The 18,429-nt window shown below is 36.8% G+C and overlaps 1 protein-coding gene across 13 annotated transcripts in view; it reads right to left on the bottom strand.

Moving 5' to 3' along the window:
- HELQ (helicase, POLQ like) overlaps positions 1-18,429 on the bottom strand; it is a 150,348-nt gene that overhangs the window by 9,502 nt on the left and 122,417 nt on the right. For 9 of the 13 annotated variants that reach the window (XM_070505457.1, XM_070505458.1, XM_070505460.1 and 6 more), the window contains 4 exons: positions 12,303-12,561; positions 10,887-11,044; positions 4,942-5,040; positions 1,141-1,314 (listed from right to left, as the gene is read on the bottom strand). In XM_070505457.1, the coding sequence (XP_070361558.1) occupies positions 1,141-1,314; positions 4,942-5,040; positions 10,887-11,044; positions 12,303-12,561 (690 nt within the window). Of the gene's footprint in view, positions 1-1,140; positions 1,315-4,941; positions 5,041-6,938; positions 7,076-10,886; positions 11,045-12,302; positions 12,562-18,429 lie in introns of those variants that run through there. The other 4 variants (XR_001401888.3, XR_011502152.1, XR_011502153.1 and 1 more) reach the window with 4 other exon arrangements.

Genomic DNA, 18,429 nt, shown 5'->3' with positions numbered 1-18,429 from the left:
TCACTCTGTAGTGAAATATTTTTGAATTAGTTACTCCATTAGTACGCATGATAATTAACTGCCATATACATATACAGAATATGGAGGTTTAAGATAGTGCAAATGAAGTAGATTTTAAGTTTAAAAGTAGAATTCATAGGGAAAAAAGTTAAAAAAATTTAAGTATAGAAACAAATATGGAAAGAATTATTATGCCACCCAAAAAAGAAGAAATTTAAATGTACCAAAAATGGCTTATATTATAAATTCATCAAAAAAATTATCTGGGTAGAAAAGTCTGGTAAGCTTTGTTGTGTCACTTAAGGAAAATGTGAAAGCTTCTTTTAGTAGTGTTTAACAAATCCATCCCAAAGGCATATGGCTAAAATAACGCTTTCTTCTTGAGTTATTTTATAAACAAAATATTTGATGTAGAAACCTAGCAGCTGCCTGACGTTAGAAGCAAAAATGGTAAAATACCGTTGCAATCGAGAGAACACGGTACTAAGCAGTCAGGAGGTAGCTGTTGGATATTGGTCATCAATACTTTACATGGTTATCACTCACGAGAAAGACAATCACACAGAACACACATCAATGGAGAAATGTCATTTTTAACAGTTGATTCCAAATATTTGAAACTATTAACGGTGGTTCTAAAAGTAGGGATAACTAGATGGTTTCTACTTGTTCATTATATATTTTAGTTGATCCTGTCATTTTTTTGTTTTTCTTGAGGAAGATTAGCCCTGAGCTAACATCTGCTGCAAATCCTCTTTTCACTGAGGAAGACTGGCCCTGAGCTAACATCCATGCCCATCTTCCTCTACTTTATATGTGGGATGTCTGCCATAGCATGGCTTGCCAAGAGATGCCATGTCCACACTCGGGATCCAAACTGGTGAACCTCAGGCCACTGAAGCGGAACGTGTGCACTTAACCACTGAGCCACCGGGCCAGCCCCAATCCTGTCATTTTTGTATCTTTACCATAAGTATGTATATAGTATTTTTGTAAGCAGATAATAGCAAAGATATAGTTTAAGTAAATTTTGAGTGCTTTGTATAACATAATAAGTCAACAGAAAACAGTAACTGGTTTATGAGTTTATTAACAGTTAAAACAAGAAGATGCAAAAAGTATGGAATTCAATGGAATTACCTCACAGAAATGTAGCACACAAGATGAGAATGAGGCAGCTGCAGTGAGAAGATTTTGTACATATCCTCGAGGCATATTAAATTTTTCAGACACACTCCAAATGTTGGTTTCTTTGAGCAAGGTAAAAAGAACAAAAGACAGGTATAGTCTATTGACAACGCCCTTGTCCACTTTCTAGAAAGACACAATCAAAGAAATTTATGTACTGGACCTGCTAAAAATGTACATTATATTCAAATTGGACAAATGGTAAAGTGAACGAAGTTGTACCACAGGAGAGTAAGGACAGAATGATTCCACAGAAATAAAACCGATTTCTAACATTTGTACTTTAGATTAATTCAAATTGGTTATCATTTTTCCAAGTATAAAAAGAGAGATATGCCAAACTGTTTCCAATTTAAATTAAACTTCTTTCTATAGGGCGTATAGAGGGGTGAACTGTGTGTTGCCCTGATATGTTCAAGTCCTTACCCGTTGTACCTGTGAGTGCAACCTTATGTGGAAATAGGATCTTTGCAGATCTAATTAGTTAAGTATCTCGAGATGAAATCATACTGGATGTACAGTGGGCCATTTGGGGCTCTTTATTGAATGACTGGTGCCCTTCAAAGAGAGGACAGAGTGACACAGAGAAGAAGGCAATGTGAAGATGGAGGCAGACATTGGCTGGAGGAGTCTGCAAGCCAAGGAACACCAAGGACTGCTGGCAACCACCAGAAACTAGGGGAGAGGCAAGACGGCTTCTCCCTCAGAGCCTCCAGAAGGAACTGACCTTGCCAGCCTCTTGATTTCAGACATCTGGCCTCCTGAACGATGAGAGAATAAATTTGTTGTTTTAAGACAGTCAGCTTGTGCTAATCTGTTACTGTTGCCGTAGAAAAAGAATACAGGAAGGGAAGGAGCTGGGGAGACCTTGACATTTACTATGGCATTTATGGACTGTATAGGTGTGTGATCGTGATTCTAAAGTAGACAACTGCATTTATTTATTTATTTAATTTATTTATTAAGATTGGCACCTGAGCTAACATCTGTTGCCAATCTTCTTCTTCTCCTCAAAGCCCCCCAGTACATAGTTGTATATTCTAGTTGTAGGTCCTTATGGTTGTGCTATGTGGTTGTGCTATGTGATGCTGCCTCAGCATGGCCTGATGAGTGGTGATGACTGCGCCCAGGATCGGAAACGGCAAAACCCTGGGACACCAAAGTGGAGTGCGTGAACTTAACCACTTGGCCACGGGGCAGGCCCTGCTGCATTTATTTAAATATATTAACAAGCTGTCTATATTGTGAACTATGAGGAAACATTAGGTTCCAGGATTTTCAAATGGTCATGATAAATAATTAACGTTTCCAAAGTTAAAACAGTGAAGAAGAAAAATGCTTCCTGTAGTTGACAGTTTGTTTTCTGTACCTACCTTTACCTCTGGCGTCTACTGACTATACTTTTGTGTAAAGTATTTCATAGCTAATATCAAGCTAACTTAGAAACTGAGTAACTCATACTTAAAATCAGAGGGAAACAAGGATGAATTTGAAAGAGAAAAGGTAAGTATAAGATATGAAATTACACCATCTACCATAGTAAAAGAATGTTTGCAATGAAAACTTAGGGTGACATATCAAAGGTGTACAAATTACAGATTCTGAATGTTGATACTAGATCACTCTATCTAAAAGCATTAAGCCAAAAAAGTGTAAGTTGAATAACAAGTAGGAAAAGATTGCTTTTAAATTTCCCAATTTTAGTGCACCTGCATTATTAACTATAAATTGAGTTAATGTAGATTTTGCTTGGAATGTATTTTCTAAGCCAAGAAAAATGATATGATTATACTACATGGCAAGATAAGATGCTTTATGCCAATTTCAAGATCTTTTATAAGAAATGTTTTTAAAAAGGGAGAGCCTTTTTCCATGTGGAGAAATCAGATTTTAAGTAAATAAAATTTAAGAAAAAGAAACATTTTTCTAGAATTAAGAAATTTAAGAATTTAAGAAAAAGAAACCTTCAAAACATTAAACTATTAGCTAAACCACTCTTAATTAAGATACTTTCATGCCCATACTATTTTAAATACTTAATTATCAATTGAACAAACATTTATTGATTGTGTTTCATAAAATGTAACAAAAATAAATTCTGATTCAAGTTTAAAAAGATGCAGTATTCTAATAAGATTCTGTAAATGCTTATTTGGTAATTAGTTCCAAATTAGTATGGTTTTGTTTTTATTTTATATTTTAGAGTTTGATATAACAGTTTTGTTTTAAGAAATATTTAATTCAATGTTTTTTTAAAGATTTTATTTTTCCTTTTTCTCCCCAAAGCCCCCCGGTACATAGTTGTGTATTTTTAGTTGTGGGTCCTTCTAATTGTGGCATGTGGGACGCTGCCTCAGCATGGCTTGATGAGCAGTGCCATGTCTGTGCCCAGAATTTGAATCAGCAAAACCCTGGGCTGCTGAAGCGGAGTGAGACAACTTAACTATTTGGCCACGGGGTCGGCCTCTAATTCAACATTTTGAAGGGCAAACAATAGAGCCATTTCTGAGGTGATAGCCCCAATCTAAATGCTGTGATAACATGAATACTGAAGTACTAAACAGAGATCTATAATTCTATGATACAGCAATACATGGGACAGAAGCACCATTCAATTCAAAGGTAAGTAAACACCATCTTCCATTTTTCAAAATGAAATTACTACTATTTGTGAAAATTTAAAAGATATTGGAGGGAAATGGTAGGTAAAATAATTAGGTTTCAATGAATATTGGATTGCCAAAGAAAATTAAAAATGAAAAAAAGTATATCATGAGGGGGGAAATGATATTAACTTAAGGAATTTGAAGGCATATTTTCCAAAGAACTATTTCCACTTGTCTTAATGTCAGTGTATGCACTAGACACTTGGCTTCATGCTTGTTGACTGAATTTTAAAACACTAAAATATAAGATATCACACAAAAGAATATTAGCTTATCTGCTTGAAGCTTCTAAAATGCTTTATGTACTTCATGTACTAAACTGGGAGTTCTCTGAGGACAACGAAAAAACAGTAACAACAAAAACCACAAACCTGTCCTATCTTAGCATCTCTGATACCAAGCAGAATGCCTAATAAAACATTTTTAGAAAATATATTTTTCTCCTTTGAATTAAATTTTTTTCAGAATTATATAATATTGTAAAAACATTTTATAAATATTTTATAATTTTTATAACGTAAGCCATAAGAAACCTAAGAAAAATAGATTAATAAGGTTTACCTTTTCCTGTGATAAAAGCCTTCTATGTGCATGAAAGAATATTTCAAAAATACAAAGATGCAAAAAAAGGGCTACCACACCAACCCGAAATAAATACTGTTTTAAAAAAATGATTAAATTTCTGGTCCTCAGATGTTTCTTTTTTGAGGAAGATTAGCCCTGAGCTAACATCTGCCACCAATCCTCCTCTTTTTGCTGAAGAAGACTGGCCCTGAGCTAACATCCATGCTCATCTTCCTCCACTTTATATGTGGGACACCTACCACAGCATGGCTTGCCAAACAGTGCCATGTCTGCACCTGGGATCCAAACCGGCAAACCCTGGGCCGCTGAGAAGCAGAACATGTGCACTTAACTGCTGTGCCACTGGGCTGGCCCCAGCCTCAGATGTTTTAAATAGTAAAATGAGAAACAAAACTTAAAAAATGTGAAACAAAAAGATCAAGTCAACAAAGGAGATGATACCACAGCATTAATTTTTGTCAAATAAACTTAGTCATTAGGAAGGAGAAAAAGACTATGGTACCTTCTTGATAGCTTGGCCTGATGCTTTCTTCCCAAGAAAGTTTTCAGAGACTCCAACAAGAGCAGCTACATTTTGTTCTGCTGGACTGAGCTGGCTAAACTACATAGAAAAAGAATACAGATGTAGAAAAATCAAATGGTAACTTTTAAAAGTCTGCCATTTGAACCAAATCCAGAATTTCCTGTGATATTACATTTTCATGATTTTAAAGGATATCAAAAAACAACACAAATTTTATTTATAAATATTGCAAGCTTAAAAAATATATTATTAAAATATAACATACTTTGGTAGAATTACTTAAAGACATGGTCGCAAGTACTGTGACTATGGATTATGGTTTCCATGGACTACTGGAGATGTCTAGGGGGAGGGAGAAGAGGGAAAGCTTTTGAAAGTAACTGTAATATATAGTACTGCTCAAAAAAACTTACAGTAACAATTCAAAAATATGATATTAAGAAGAAAGGTGAGCGTGAATGACATCAGCATCATGGTGGAGTGAGCTCTTCCCTTAGACTCTCTCCCTTAAGATACAATGAAAAGGACACTCATAAACGAATAGAGGACATTCACACAACACAAGAAATGTCTGAGAGATCCGCACAGTCATACATCTGAGGGTGGAGGTGCTGGATGCTCCCCTGCCCCCTGCCAGGAGGCAGCAGAAGGAGGTAAGGAGATCTCCTTTCCCTTCCTGACATGCAGTGATCTAGGGTAAAGGACTGCATGCAGCTCTGAGAGGAGAGGGAAGAATGGGCAGCCTTCTGTGGGAACGCCTTCACTCTTGGAGCTGCCTCCTAGCCTGTGGGAATGCTCCACACTGAGGAGGCTAAGCAATGGCAAGGGCATCTTTATCAAGCAGAGCAGCCCAGGAGGGCAGACAGCGAGTACAGAGCAGGAGCACCCCTGGGATCATGCACGTGAAAGAAAGCACCCCTTCACCTGCCTGGCACACCAGCTCGGCTGGTTGGCCAGAGCCAGGGACCCCTGCCAGAGTGCCTGCATGCCTACATGTGTACAGCAGCAGAGGCCAGTGGGAAAACGCAGATGGACCCTGTCAGTACAGCTTCCAAAGGATGGGCACAGCTGCCAGGGATTGTGGCAGGCTCAGAATTCACAGCTCCTGTCCCCCCACCCAGTGGTGGCAGGTGACATCTGTGATGAGATGCTACTGCTATGCGATGGCACAAATCTGCCCCATCAAATAGCCTGAAGAGGTATATTATCACTCCAGACCAGAAGGAAAATGACAAGTACCCAGAAATCAATCCTGAAGTCACAGAAATTTACAGTCTAAATGACAGAGAATTCACAATAGCTATCAGAAAAAACTCAACAAGTTATAAGAAAACTCAGAGTTCAATGAAACCAGGAATAAAATTAAAGAACAGAGGGAATTCTTCACAAAAAGAGATTGAAACTATTAAAAAAAATCAGAAATGTTGGAGATGAAAAGCGCAATGTATGAGATGAAGAAAAATCTGTAGTCCCTATATAGCAGAGCTGATATTGTGGAAGGCAGAATTAGCAATTTAGAGGACAGAAATATAGAAATGCTTCAGGTGGAGGAGGAGAGAGAACTAAGAATAAAAAAGAAATGAAGAAATTCTCTGAGAAATACCTGACTCCATCAGGAAATGCAACATAAGGATTATAGGCTTTCCAGGGGGAAAAGAGGGGGAGAAAGGAGCAGAGAGCTTGTTCAAAGAAATAATAGCTGAGAATTTCCCAAAGCTGGGGAAGGAGCTGGAATTACAAGTAAATGACGCTAAAAGAACTCCCAATTACATCAGTGTAAAAAGACCTTCTCCAAAGCATGTATTAGTAAAACTGGCAAAAGTCAATGATAAAGAAAAAATATTAAGGGCAGCAAGACAGAAGAAAATAATTTACAAAGGAGTCCCTATCAGACTTTCAGCGGATTTCTCAGCAGAAACCTTACAGGCTAGGAGAGGCTGGAATGATACATTCAAAATTCTGAAAGACAAAAACTTTCAGCCAAGAATACTCTATCCAACAAAAACATCCTTCAGATATGATAGAGAAATAAAAACTGTCCCAGATAAACAAAAGCTGAAGGAATTCATCACCACAAAACTCCCACTACAAGAAATGATCCAGTCCTTCATATCTGAAAAAAAAAAAAGAAAGAAAGGATTTACAAAGCCTTGAGCAAGGAGATAGACTGACAAAAATCAGAAAACTGCAGCTCTCTACCAGAAGAGGCTAGCAAACACTTAATTATAACATTAAAGATAAAGGGAAGGAAAACATCAAAAATAACTACAATCACTTCAGTTTAACCACAAACTCAAACACAAAAAAGAATAATTTGTGAGAACAATAACTTAGAAGGGGAAGAGGAAGGGAAATAAGAGGCTGTCACAAAATGGACTATTGCACCTATGAAATCTATTATACAAACCTCATGGTAACCACTAAACAAGAAATCCGAACAGAGAAACAAAAGATAAATAAAGAGAAAACTGAGGATACCATCATAGAGAACCACCACATTGAACTGGCAGTCAGAAATACATGGGATGAGAAACAAGGGAGATACAGAGCAACTGGAAGACAAATGATAAAACGACAGTATTAAGCCCTGATATATCAATAATCACTCTAAATGTAAATGGACTGAATTCTCCAATCAAAAGACAAGAGTTGCTGGATGGATTCAAAAACAAGACCCAACAATATGTTGCTTCCAGGAAACACATCTCAGTTCTAAAGACAAAAACAGGCTCAGAGTAGGGATGGAAGACAATATTCCAAGCTAATAGCAAACAAAAGAAAGCAGGTGTTGCCATACTTACATCAGACAAAGTAGACTTCAAGATAAAAAATACAATGAAGGGGGCTGGCCCGAGGCATATTGTTAAGTTCATGTGCTCTGCTTTGGCAGCTCAGTGTTCACAAGTTTGGATCCCAGGCAGAGACCTATACACTGCTTATCAAGCCATGCTGAGGTGGCATCCCACATACAAAATAGAGGAAGACTGGCACAGATGTTAGCTCATGGCCAATCTTCCTCACCAAAAAAAAAAAAAAAAAAAAGGACAATGAGAGACAAAGAGGAGAAGTATATAATGATAAAAGGGACATTCCACCAAGAGGACATAACACTTATAAATATACATATGCACCTAACACAGGAGCACCAAAGTATATAAAGCAACTAACTGATCTAAAAGGAGAAATTAAGAGCAACGCAGTAATAGTAGGGGACCTCAATATCCCACTTACATCAATGGATACATCATCCAGAGAGGAAGTAAACAAGGAAATAGTGGATTCAAACAAAAAACTAGATCAGATGGACTTAATAGATATATATATATATATATATATATACACACACATATAGAACAATCCATCCAAAAGAGCAGAAAACACATTCTTCTCAAGTGCACATGGAACATTCTTTTTTTTTTTTAAAGATTGGCACCTGAGCTAACATCTGATGCCAATCTTCTTTTTTTTTCTTCTTCTTCTTCTCACCAAAGCACCCCAGTACCTAGTTGTATATTCCAGTTGTAGGCCTTCTGGTTGTGCTATGTGGGATGCCACCTCAACATGGCTCGAGGCGTGGTGCCATGTCTGCGCCCAGGATTTGAATCGGTGAAACCCTGAGCTGCTGAAGCAGAGCACGTGAACTTGACCACTCAGCCATGGGGCCAGCCCCAGAACATTTTCAAAGACAGACCACTGGTTGGGAAACAAGGCAAACCTCAATAAATTTAAGAAGATTGAAATCATATCAAGCATCTTTTCTGACCATAATGCTATGAAACTAGAAATCAACTACAAGAAAAAAGCTGGGAAAGTGACAAATATGTGGAGACTAAACAACATGCTACTGAACAACTAAGGGGTCACTGAAGAAATTAAAGGAGAAATCAAAAAATATCTGGAGACAAATGAAAATACAACATACCAACTCATATGGGATGCAGCAAAAGTAGCCCTAAGAGGGAAATTCACAGCAATACAGGCCCACCTTAACAAACAAGAAAAATCTCAAATAACCAATCTTAAACTACACCTAACAGAACTAGAAAAAGAACAAACACCACCTAAACTCAGCAGAAGGGGGAAATATTAAAAATTAGAGCAGAAATAAGTGAAATTGAAATTAAAAAAAAACAGTAGGAAGGATGAATGATACTAAGAGCTGGCTCTTTGAGAGGATAAACAAAATTGACAAACTCTTAGCCAGACTCACTAAGAAAAAAAGAGACAAGCACCCTTGCCTTGTTCCTGTTCTCAGAGGGATGGCTTTCAGTTTTTCCCCATTGAGTATGATGTTGGCTGTGGGTTTGTCATATATGGCCTTTATTATTTTGAGGTACTTTCTCAATCCATTTTATTGAGTTTTATCATAAATGGGACTACATCAGACTAAGTATCTTCCGCAAGGCAAAGGAAATCAGGAACAAAATGAAAAGACAACCCACCAACTGGAAGAAAATATTTGCAAATCAAATATCTAACAAGGAGTTAATCTCCAAAATATATAAAGAACTCACACAACTCAACAACAAAAAAACAAACAACTCAATCAAAACATGGGCAGAGGATATGAACAGACATTTTTCCAAAGAAAATATACAGATGGCCAACAGGTAACTGAAAAGATATTTGACATCACTAATCATTAGGGAAATGCAAATCAAAACTACAATGAGCCATCACCTTACACCCATTAGAATGGCTATAATTACCAAGACAAAAAACAACACATGTTGGAGAGGAAGTGGAGAGATGGGAACCCTCATATACTGCTTTGGGAATGCAAACTGGTGCAGCCACTATGGAAAAAAGTATGGAGATTTCTTGAAAAATTAAAAATAGAAATACCATATGACCCAGCTATGCTACTACTGGGTCTTTATCCAAAGAACTTGCAATCAACAATTCAAAGAGACTTATCACCCCTATGTTCATTGCAGCATTATTCCAATAGCCAAGACATGGAAGCAACCCAAGTGCCCATTGACTGATGAATGGATAAATAAGATGTGGTGTATATATACAATAGAGTACTATTCAGACATAAAAAAGACAAAATCGTCCTATTTGCAACAACATGGATGGACCTTGAGGGTACTATATTAAGTGAAATGAGCCAGAGAGAGAAAGACAAACTGTATGATTTCACTCCTATGTGGAAGATAAACTAACACATGGACAAAGAGAACAGTTTAGTGGTTACCAGCGGGGAAGGGGTTTGAGGGGTGGGCATAAGGGGTAAAGGGGCACGTATACATGTGACTAACAAATAATAACATACAACTGAAATCTCACAATGTTATAAACTATTATGACCTCAATAAAATAAAAAAAGAAAGTTAATTTCCTGTAACTGAAAGCCGCATACCACTTTTGCCTAGGATGTGCTCATCTGTCTACCCTGTTCACGGTAAAATCGTAATAGACTACTCTACCACTTGGTTTTGTAATAAGCAGGAGCTGTTCCATTTTGCTACTGGCAATAAAATTGATATTCCTTCTCAGGTATTAACATCATTGGGTTTGCTTTATCATCATGCTTGGCTCTGATAGAGATTTCATGGAATTAAACTCTCAATCATCAGAGACAGCATCACAGGTTTCTTTACATCTTACACATTATAAAATAAAGTGGTCACCAAATCATAACAGTAATTATCTTTGGGGGAATGGGACCAGGAATGATCCTTTTTTCTCTTCTGCATCTTTATTTTTTTTTGATAATCAACATGTTTATATTTAATAGAAAAGTAATATTTAAGTTAAACCAAAAATGCTATTGCCATATTACTCTTTTAAAAACTGAAAGACAAAAGGCCCAATTTCAAATACATTTTAATAGAGAAAAAAAGTGAATAATCACTTGATGAAAATCATATCATCTTAAAGAACAAAGCAGCCTATCTCAAAGAATCTTATATTCTCACCTGCCTGAAGTATATCATCCAATCAGGGTCACACTGAGAAGCCATATCATAGGGAGTTGTTAGGTAAATCAGATGCAGAAGGCTTTCAAGCACAAGTCCTTCTAGACCCTTCTTCAAGTCTCTGTAGAGAACGTCGCAATAAGCCAAATCTACAGTTCCTAAAAGGAAGATACAAATATTTAATCTTTTATAATCACCAAAGGGGGAAAGCAGTGATTTTAAAGAAAGTCTTGTTTATAAGTTACCTAAATATAGCAAAAAGTCTTCAAAGACTCTTATTATGTAATTTAGTACAACTATTTTGGAGTCATTTTGATAATATCCACCAACATTCAATAAGTATATACTTTCCAGCCCAACTACTCTATTTTTGGGAATCTAACCCAGGGAAATATTTACACAGATATCCAAAAATACACAAATAGCGATGTCATGCAGCCTTGTTTATAACTGAGAAAAATCAGAAACAGGGCAAATGTCCATCAGTAGCGGAATGGTTAAACAAATTATGGTATCCATAACATGGATTAGTATAGTATTAAAAGAAAAATGAGCTAGCTTTAAAGGGATCGACAAGTTAGGATGCTCATGAAATTTTACAAGTGAGAAGAGCAAGGTACCAAAAAATACTTACACTATGATTCCATTTAAAAAAATAAACTATGTGCATACGCACATATGTATGTGTATATATGTATACACACACACATATACATACAGATATAAATATATACATACACACAAAAATATTTGCAAGGAGATATATCAAATTGTTAACAGTGGTAGTCCCTAGGAGATTGGAAATGGGACAGGAATATGGGATTTTCGTTTACATAGTTTTGAGTGTTAAGGATTTTTTTTTAAGAATAGACAGGTATTATTTTTCATTAAGTAAATGTGAATTTATGACATAATATGATATAATCATTATGATTTATGATATAAGCATTAACAAAGAAACTATGCACTGTCATGAAACAATCTCTAAACTATTAAGCAAAAAAGCAAGTTCTGGAATAATATAAATGATTGTTTATTTAAAAACAAAAGCTTAAAAAATCTTAAACCTGTATATATGTATGTATTAGGCATTGAAGTAAAATGAAATGTACCAAAAATGGAAAGATACACACCAAATTGTTATTTTTGGTAGAATATTAAGATTTGTGTGACTGCTGGGGGACGGAGTGTGAAGAAGGGATAACCATCTTTTTCTCTATATACTTCTGGAGTATTCTAAATTACTTATAATTCAAAACATTTTCCAACTTTTTAAAGTTAAAGTAGTTTGACAATTTATAAGAGTAATGTTATTAATATGAATTACAAATCCAATTTAAATTAACAGAATAATTTAATTTCTGTTTTTCCAATGTATTTCCTCAGATTAACAACGAGATTTAGGTAAACTCTTACCTTTAAAAGAAGCTCGTCCCAACTTTGTAATTTGAAAGCTATATTGGAACTCTTCTTCAGACTTACAAATTGTGTCTTTTTGTAGAAGTCCTTTTTCAGTCAAAATAGTGTCTTTTTGTAGGAGTCCTTTTTCTGTCAGGTATCTAAGTGAATCAACAGTTATATCCCAGAGACTTTTTTCTTTCAACAAAATCTTTTGCTGAACACCAAAAAATGTACCACTCATAAAGTGATATATGTCATCAAGATTTGTTGCAATCTGAAACAATTTGGGACATCATTGGAGCATTTTCCTTAATTCAAGACATCATTTTGAATGCACATCAAGATGATAACTCTTTTCCATACTTCAAAGCTATTTAAATAAAAAATTAGCATAAAATCTACATAAGTTGCATAAATAAAAGTAATTTTATAATGGCATTTTTAAATTAACAAGAAGAAACAATTTAAGAGAGAAAATAGTTACTATATTCATACTTTTTATGAAAACACCTACATATTTTTCATCCAAAAACTGCCTAGGTTGCAGCTAGCCAGGTGGCATAGTGGTTAAGTTTGCATGCGCCGCTTTGGTGGCCCAGGGATGGTGGGCTCAGATCCTGGGCACAGACCTACACACTGCTCATCAAGCCATGCTGTGGTGGTGTACTATATACAAAGTAGAGGAAGGCTGGCATAAGTGTTAGCTCAGCGACAATCTTCCTCAAGCAAAAACAGGAAGATTGGCAACAGATGTTAGCTCAGGGCCAATCTTCCTCACAAAAAAAAAAAAAAAGAAGAAGAAGAAAAAGAAAACCAAACACAACCCTCCCTAGGTTTTTGTATGATTTTTCACAGTATCTCCAGAGCTGTGTTCTCTGTTTATTCACCCACCAATTATCACTAATTCTCACTTAGCCTCCTTCAGAAGCCCTCCCTTCATCCCTTTCCAGACACCTGTGAAAGCATTCTTTAGCTCTAAAAGTTATATTAAAAAAAAAAAAAAAAACACATGGAAAATACAACTGAAAGTCTCCACTAAAACGAGATCAGGCAATACCTTCCCTGATATTACCTAAAAATAAATAGCAGTTTTCTACCTCTTTTTGTCTCTCTCATTCGCATCTCCTTTTCCTATTCTGTTGCTGCCTTTTCTCTCCCCCTTATTCACTATGTAAAACTTATAATGGCGATCATAAGTAATACTGAATCCTCCACTTGGTATTCAGATATCGAGTTGACTTTGAATTAGAATAATTTTATATTAGCCAATTTCAATGAAATCAGCATGTTATACTAAAATATAGTCAATCAATAAGCATATTTCTCTTACAATTCTGAAGACATTTTAACTGGAAAACTTAAATAGCTATTTCATATTAAACCAATATAAGGAGTAACAAAAAATATTATGGAGCATAGACATTTTCTATTGCTGCTGCTCCTTTTAATAAAAATCATTTTTAATATAGTATTCAATTAAGCTAAAATTGCACTTTTAAGATATTCAAGAACTGACACTCACTTTGTAGATTAACAACGTATTCAGTTTCTGTATTGTTTTCTACTTGGTTGATTACAGTTAACACTGGGGGTAAAAAAAACCCCAAAAACCCTTGACTTGATCTTTCTTGCTACCAACACGTTATCTTTCTACCCCTGTGTGAAAAACTTTTAGACACATGATTTAAATCCGCCGGGCCAGCCTCTGCCTCTCAGTTTCTCAGAGCTGCACTCTCCACTGTGGCTCCAACCTGCACGTTCACCCACTCCCAACTCCAAAGTCAATTCATTCACTAATTTAAGTGTTTACCAGGTGCCAACCACATGCCAGGCCCTGGGATTCAGTGATAAACGAAAATAAACATGGGCCTTTGCTTTCGCAGGGCTTATTCCAGTGGGGTAAAATTATTAGCCACATAATTGTCCTAACAAGAATACAATTACACACTGTCAGGTGCTACTAAAGGAAAGGAACGTGGTTCTAGAAGGCACACAACAGACTGCCTGGACCAAGAGCCATAGGGAGGCTTCCCTGAGGGAGCGAAGGTTAAAATCTGAAGGTTGAGTGGGCGTTAAGGGACAAAGGTGGGGGGGGTGGGAACGAAACTGGAGATGGGGAGGTGAGATGGGTGAGGAGGGAGCATAGTGTGTTTGAGAAAGGAAAAGAGAAGGCCAGTATGACTAAAGTGCAGGGTGTGAGAAGGCTGGGGAGAGATGAGGATGGAGAGATGGCCAGAGGCCAAACCCACAGTGGATTTTGGATCCACTTAGACCATGATAAGGAATTTGGGCTTAATCCTAAAAGCATAGGGAAACACCCACTGACAAATCTTAAGCAGAAGGGGGTTACACATTTGGATTTTATGTTTTGAGAAGATCAATCCATGTGAAGAATTATTTGGAGAGATGTGGGAAGGCAGGGCAGAGTGGATGCAGGGAGACCAGTCAGGGGACAATTACAGTGATCCAGGCAAGAGACTGTGGGAGTGCGGCCCAGAGCGTGCGAGTGCAGGGATGTGGTCGAAAGCAGCCTACACAACCTGCCTCTCTTTGCCTCGGATTCCTTTTTTGCAAAAGGGGAGTTAAATTACTTAATTCAAAGGCATGTAAGAATCAGAGATAAAACATATAAAGTGTCTAGAGGGTGTCTGAAACATGAGTGTGATAAATAAACACCTGGAGGCTCCCTGAATCCTATGGCCCAAATGGTATGTTCTCTTACCAAGTCCTGGACTTTCTTTCTCTTCCCCCAAAGTACAGACCTAGTCTCTCCATCAGCAGAGGCTCACCTCTACCCTCCTGCCTCCTGACCTCACATTCTTGCCCTTCTTGCCTCTCACCCCATCCCACCTGGCTGTTCCAGTCCAGAGGACTTGACTTCTGCTTCAACTCTAACTGTAAAGACTTTCCTGGTTCTGCACCCTGTCTGGAATTCCAGTCTCCTTCCACAACTAGAGCTGTGTTGTGAACTCCTACCTGAGGAGCAGGAGGAACCAGATGGCCTGTCCTCAGATCAGGGCCCAGCAGCTCAAGTCCTGCCTCCCGTGCGCAGGCTTAGAACACCAGCTGTTTACCTGCTAATCTGAACCCACTGCTGCCTGGACTTCTTGCTGCTGCACTCCAGCTGTTAAAACAGACTTGAAATGCAACAGCTATGCCCTGCGGATCCTGCATCAGCAGGCGGGTAGAACCACACCCTTGTGGCCAAGACAGTTCCCCCAGTCTCCCTGTTACCGGAGTGCCCTGGTCTCAAGGGAAGCTCCAACTCTCTCCCAATTCTATTGCCTTTTGCTGAGTCTTAACTCGTGACATGTACAAAATTTTCATATGTATGTATTATGAATACTACCCCCTGCCTTTTCTTGTTTTTAGTAATGTCTTTTGAAGAGAAATTTTAATTCTGATGAAGTCAATTTAATTGATTTTTTTCTTTCATGATTTTTGTTTCCCACGTAAGAAATTTTTGCCTAGCCCAAAGAAAGGACAATTTTTCTCTTACATTTTCTTCTAGAAGTTTTATTTTATCTTTTAAGTTTAGGTCTATGATTCATTTTGAGTTAATTTTTCTGAACAGTGTGATGTAAGAGTAAAGGTTAATTTTTTTGCTGTCCCATGTGGATATCTAATTGTTCCAGCACCATTTATCAAAAAAATTATCCTTTCTCCATTTAAATATCTTGGCACCCTAGTTGATCATGTATGTGTGGGTCTAATTCTGGACTCACTCTTCTACTGGTCTATACATCTATCTTTGCACCAATATCACACTGTCTTGAATACTGAAGCTTTGCAGCAGGTCGTGAAGTCAAGTAGTATGAATCCTGTAACTTTGTTATTCTTTACAACATTATTTTTGGCTATTCTACTCCTCTGGATTTCCAAATAAATTCCGGTATCAGCCTGCGATTTCTCCAAAAAGCCTTCTGAGATTTTGATTGGGATTGCACTGAATTTATAGGTCAATTTAGGAAGAAGCAACATCTGAATAAAATTGAGTATTCCAGTTCATGAGCATGGTATCTCTCTCCATTTATTGAGGTCTTCTTTAATTTCTCCCAGCAGTGCTTCATAGTTTTCAGTGTATAAGTCTGATACATATTAGTTAAATTTATCCCTAAGTATTTCAGGTTTTTTGATCCTATTGTAAATGGAATTGTTTTTCCAACTATTTGTAGCGAGTATATAGAAACACAATTGAGTTTTGTACATTGACCCTGTATCCTGTGATACTGCTAATTACACTCTAGTTTTTTTGTACATTCCTTTGGCTTTTTCTTGAACTCAATGTCACCAAAATAAGACAGTTTTACTTCCTCCTTCCCAAGCTGTATGCCTTTATTTTTCTTCCTGTCTTATTGTACTGGCTACAACTTCTGATACATGTTGAACAGGAGTGTGAGAGCAGACATCTTTTCTTTCCCTGATCTTAGGAAGAAAAACATTTAGTCTTTCACCATTAAGTGTGATGTTACCTATAGTTTTTTTTAATAAACACTCTTTAGGAGGTTGAAGAAGTTCTTTTTCAATCCTAGGTTGTTGAATTTTTATCATGAATGGGTGTTGAATTCCGTCAAATGGATAATCACACTGATTGAATTGTTAAACCAATTTTGCATTACTGGAATAAACTGATTGCTCATGGCATATTGCTCTTAAAATGTGTTGCTGGATTACCAACGCTTTGGTAAGGATTTTTTTAATCTACGTCTACCAGAGATATTGGCCTGTAGTTTTCTCTTGTCTTATCTTTACCTAGTTTTGGTATTAGAGTAATGCTGATCTCATAAGATGAGATGAGCACTGTTCCCTCTTCCTCTACTTACTGGAAGGACGTGTGAACGAATGGTATTATTTCTTCCTTAAATGTTTGATAGAATTCACCAGTGAAATTGGTTGGGCCTAGCTTTTTCTTTGTGGGAAGGTTTTAAAGTATAAATTTAATTTCTTTAATAGATACAGGTCTGTTTAGATTTTCTACTTCTTCCTCAGTTGATTTTGGGAGTTGCGTCTTTCAAGAATTTTCTCCATTTCATCTAAGTTATTGAATTCATTTTTCAGTGTTCAAGGATACAATTATTCAAGGATAAACCCTTACTATCCTTTTAGTATCTTCAGGATCTTTAGTGATGACCCTCCTTTCATTCCTGATATTGGTAATTTATATGTTCTCTCTTTTCCTCTTCATCAATTCAATCAATAATCTTACTGATCTTTTCAAAGAACTAGTTTGTGGGTTTCATTAATTTTTTCTCTTGTTTGTCTATTTTTTATTTCATTGATTCCTAATTTTAGCTGTATCACATCCTTCCTTCTACTTACTTTGTGGGGGGGTTTTGCATGTGTTTTTTTAGCTTCCTAAAGTGGAACTTAGGTCGCTGACTTTGGATCTTTCTTGTATTCTAATAAGCATTTCAAGCTTCTTCTTAAGCACTTCTTTAGCTGCATGCTACTAATTTTGATATGTTTGCTTTCATTTTCACTCCATTCAAAATATTTTCTCATTTTCCTTGTGATTTCTACTTTGACTACAGGTCAAAGTATGCTATTTATTTTCAAATATTTGGGTATTTCCCTAATATCTTCCTATTATTGATGTATACTATAAGTCTGTTGTCATTAGATACCATACTGTATATGATTTCAATCCTTTGAAATTGACTGAGACTTGTTTTATGGCCCAGAATATGGTCCACCTTGATGAATGCTTCATGTGCATTTGGTGAGTGTTCCACAGACACAATGGCACACTGGAAAGAGTACAAGACAGCAAGGCAGGAACCTGATTATACTCCCATCTAAACCATAACTCATCGAATGACCTTAAACTAATCACTAATTCTCTGAGTCTGTTACCTAATCTAACATATAAATGTAATAAGACTTGATGATCTTCAAGATCTCTCTCCCTCCTTTATTAATTCCTTGGCAATCCTCCTACTGCAGGTCTTTATTACATTATACATGAATTACTACAACCGCTTCCAAACTAGTCTTGCAATACTTCTGCATACTATCATCCCCATTTCATAGATAAGGAAACTGAGTGAGGTTCAAGAGAGAGTTAGTAACTTGCCCAGGGTAATAAGAGACAGAGCTGGGACCAGGACACAGGTCTGTGCAATATTTGAGCCCTGGCTCTAAA

The sequence above is a fragment of the Equus asinus genome, chromosome 3 (assembly GCF_041296235.1).
Source record: "Equus asinus isolate D_3611 breed Donkey chromosome 3, EquAss-T2T_v2, whole genome shotgun sequence".
In the NCBI taxonomy this organism is placed as follows: domain Eukaryota; kingdom Metazoa; phylum Chordata; class Mammalia; order Perissodactyla; family Equidae; genus Equus; species Equus asinus.
This window is presented reverse-complemented; position numbering and strand designations above follow the sequence as displayed.